The sequence below is a fragment of the Rhipicephalus sanguineus genome, chromosome 8, assembly GCF_013339695.2.
Source record: "Rhipicephalus sanguineus isolate Rsan-2018 chromosome 8, BIME_Rsan_1.4, whole genome shotgun sequence".
Lineage (NCBI taxonomy): Eukaryota > Metazoa > Arthropoda > Arachnida > Ixodida > Ixodidae > Rhipicephalus > Rhipicephalus sanguineus.
Genome location: NC_051183.1, coordinates 135525759 through 135529729, shown reverse-complemented (window position 1 = coordinate 135529729; position 3971 = coordinate 135525759). Strand labels below are relative to the sequence as shown.

The window sequence follows — 3971 nt, the reverse complement described above, 5'->3', positions numbered from 1 at the left end:
CCAAATTTCGCAAAGTGTCCTCTCTTAACTTTTTTTATTTGTCTGTGATAATGGTATGGGAGAACAGCGTGTTATCCCGAAAGCAAGGACGAGTGTACATATACTCGGGGACAACTTTCTGTGGCAATGCAGGGGAAGCTACGGAGGCCGAGCATCTGCACCTGTACTGCTACGCGAAGTAGTCCGGTTTGGCGCGCGTCTCGTAACGCCGTGGAAAGTGATGGCTAGCGTTGCATTTCGACGCAAACGCTGCTTAGCGTCTAAGGTACGGGTAAAAGGCGCGACTTACGCAGGCAAAAACGCAAAGTGAAACGTATAAAGTAAAAGAAAAAAAATCACAGCATATCCACGGAGTGAATGATGATGAGTCGGCGAAGCTGCGGAGGTTCATCGGTAAACCGTGAATCTTCCGTGAATTCTGCCCAGTACATCATCACCGACGTGAGATCGGGCGCGTTTATACTAAAGGTTCGATGAGTTATGACGACTTGCAGCTCACTTTAATTTTACATGTACGCTGTGACTTTTCATTGTTTAGAAAACCATTGCTTTAGAAAACATCTGGCGTCTTTCGTTAAGCAGCTGGCGTCTTTTCGTTTTGCTTTAGAAACATCTGGCGTTCTTTCGTTTTGCTTTTAGAAAACATCTGACGTCTTTCGTTGGTTTATTTCTTCAATCAACGGCGTTTTGGACAAAATATTTATTGTTTAATCACGCACAGGAGAACGCTCACCAGGCACTACCTTGGAGGTAAACAATGGCTGCTAATGGGAATGAGAGACAGAAGAAGTCGGCTTTTAGCTAACACTTACACTTCTACTTCTACTAACTTTTCCTGCTGGAACATGCCAATGGCTGCTAATGGGGAATGAGAGACAGAAGAATTCGGCTTTTAGTTAACGCGCACGCTGCGAATTTTTTATTGTTCAACAACGCACAGGAAAAATCTCCCACCGGCACCACTTTGGAGGTCAAGATCTGGTACTAGCGTTACGACTGGTTACGCACTACTACGAGGGACGAACGGGTGCCGCCTTAACCTTTTACTTGCCAATGTTCCAAAATTGGAACATACGAAACCTCATTTTTTATTTCCTATCCAATATATCGGATAATAAAATTATTTGTTTTCACATACTCATTGATGCTTGTGAAAAACGTAGCAATTTTAATTTCTATTATGAACCTACGGTGAATTATTAGATAAATGTTTAAAAACAGGCATATTTTGCGCTCCTTGACCACCAGATGTTTGTTGCATTATTCCGCAGGAAAAAGTAATGTTGCAGTGAGCAAAGCAGAACTAAAATATCGGCAAATGGTTCGGGATTACGCGGCAAAAAATAAAAAAATAACAAAGACAATCTAGTTTTCAGCTTCGAGAGTTTTATGCGGATGTTCCTTTTTTGGAACATTGGCGTTTCACAGTGTCAAAAGCAGCGTAGACGCGCGCGAGCGTTTCGCCTCGTTCTTTTTCTTTTTTTTTTTTTGGCTTGTTGATGGCGCCCTCTAGGCGGCGCTTGGCAGAAACTTGAACATTAGCTTTCCTGGGCGTCATTTTGAGTTTGCCAGGCACGTGGAAAGAGCAGCATTGAACTGCAGCGCCTAGCCGCATCAATCTCTGTGGATGTAAGTAGAAAACGACCTTGCGGCTGGTTTTATTTTTGTAGTACTGTGCTTTACACCGCAATAACTTTTGTTTAGGTCATGGCACAACGCTTCCTCACTTTGGAGGCAGCAATTGACCTTTTGTTCAGCCTTCCCGATGACGAACGCGAAGGTGCGTCTGTATGCCAATTGCCGCCTCTTGAAGATGGCAATATTACTGACGAGGAGCACGTGAACGAAAACGACTTTTCTGAAGTTGTTCCCGATGATGTTTGTGGGCACGTTGAAGTTATGCAGTGCAGCGATGAAGACGTTGATTCGCCTTCTGCATCTTCGAGCCCTGAGCCACGACGAAAGAAGCCAGCGGGGCGGCAATTCACTGCTGGAAAAGGACGCAAGGCTTCAACGAAGGCTCGGAAAACAAATACTCCAAAGCGCTCCCATACACCAGTATGGGGTGACCGTGCCACGTTTGACAAAACACTTCCCAGCGAGAGTCCTCCGTTGTTGCTAGAGGCATTTCCTGAGCTTGCAAACATGAGCCCGTTTATGCTGTTCAGCAAATTTATTTCTCCGGAGTATCTTGGTTCACTGGCTGAACTGACTGCAAGATACGCACTCCAAAAGGGGGAGGAGGTGGACGTCACAGGAGCGGACATAGGTCAGTTTTTCGGCCTCTTACTTTTCAGCGGATACCACTCCGTTCCGTCTGAGGACTCGTATTGGAGCACTGCAGAAGATCTTTGTGTGCCTATAGTCGCGACAGTGATGGCCCGCAATAGGTTCCGGCAGCTGAAAAGGTTCTTCCATGTTGTTGACAACACTCAGTTGAAAGCAGGCGAAAAGAAGGGCAAGATTCAGCCGTTTTACAACGAAATCTCCAAATGTTTCCGCCAGTTTGGAGTGTTCAATGAAAGCCTCAGCATCGACGAGTCAATGGTGCCCTATTATGGCCACCACTCGTGCAAAATGTTCATTCGGGGTAAACCCATTCGATTTGGGTACAAAATATGGATGATGTGCTCTACGAATGGGTACCCCTATGCAATGGAAATATATTGTGGGAGGAACGAGAAGGACGACAAGACACCTCTCGGGATCAGGGTTGTCAGCAATATGGTATCGGTCCTGGAAGCGCCTGAACAGCACGAAGTCTACTTTGACAACTTCTTCACTTCGCACGGCCTCTTGACGAAACTGGCTGACCAGGGGATTCGAGCGACAGGGACTGTGCGAGATACAAGAACCGGTGGTTGTCCACTGAAGAGCTTGAAAAGCATCGGAAAGGAAGAAAGAGGATCTTTCCACTACAAGTGTGACGGGGCGGTCTACGCATGCAGGTGGAACGACAATGCAGTCGTCACAGTTTCTTCTAACCACCTCAACCACGAGCCTGTTGGAAGTGCGAAACGCTTCTCACGACGCTCGAACAAAAAGGTGGACATTCGTCAGCCATATTTGATCAAAAAATACAATGAGGGCATGGGAGGAGTAGATGTGATGGACCGCCTCCTGGGAAGCTATCGGCCGAGACTGAGGAGCAAAAAATGGTGGTGGAACCTTTTCAGCAATGGTTTGAACATGGCTGTCGTCGCAGGATGGCTCCTCCACTGCGAGCTTCACAGGGGTAGTGATGCCGCCATGACGCACATCGCCTTTCGGCGGGACGTCACCATGTCCTTGCTGCAGCTGAAGCCGAAACTCACTGTGAGACCTGGACCTCGGGTTCATCCGAGACATGAGGACAGAAAAACTGATGGTCACTACATGATCTCAACGACTCAGGGAAGGTGCGCGGAATGCAAGAAGAATACAACGAATCAGTGCCAGCAGTGCAAAAAGCGGCTGCACAAGAAATGCTTTGCCGCTTACCACGGTTTGTGAATTGCTCACTGTAGTACAGCCAGTAGTATGAAAGAAGAAATTTTCGTGAAGTGTTGTTATAAATATTTATACTTTTCAGAGACATCGTATGACGCTAAATATTATTCTTCAGTTATCCTGAGTAAGGAAACCCGACTGAAAAGTCAATAAAGGTTGTTCCAGAGAAAATGTGTGTTTTGCATATGGGAAATGCCAATGTTCCAAAAATGGAACATGCGAAAAAACATGCTTAGTCATTGTGAATATGGCTGTATTTTTTATCATAGTTAATTTAGAAGGCCAATGCAAATTATCAACATAAATTTTAGTTTTTTTCCTACTACTTCATAGTGCGGCGTTTAAAAGGTTAAGGAGCCTCGGCCCTAAATATTGACCGCATATCTGCGTGCTTCGCTGCAAATGTCGCCGAAAGACGATAGTCTTATGCCGGCCGTACTACATCAGTCCTCCTCGTCTATGTTGAACCGCCGCATCTGGCT

At 45.9% G+C, this 3971-nt stretch overlaps 1 protein-coding gene across 1 annotated transcript; it reads left to right on the top strand.

The window, feature by feature from the left end:
- The first annotated feature begins 1012 nt into the window (after nt 1–1012).
- LOC119403523 (piggyBac transposable element-derived protein 3) lies at nt 1013–3660 on the top strand. The gene is made up of 2 exons (XM_037670454.2): nt 1013–1629; nt 1705–3660. Exon 2 carries the CDS (start codon nt 1708–1710, stop codon nt 3490–3492), a length of 1785 nt encoding a protein of 594 aa, XP_037526382.2. The 5' UTR covers nt 1013–1629; nt 1705–1707; the 3' UTR covers nt 3493–3660.
- Nucleotides 3661–3971: the final 311 nt, after the last annotated feature.

Bases quoted from the DNA above. Each gene is read 5' to 3' on its own strand.
- LOC119403523 (XM_037670454.2), top strand. From the start codon at position 1,708: ATGGCACAACGCTTCCTCACTTTGGAGGCAGCAATTGACCTTTTGTTC.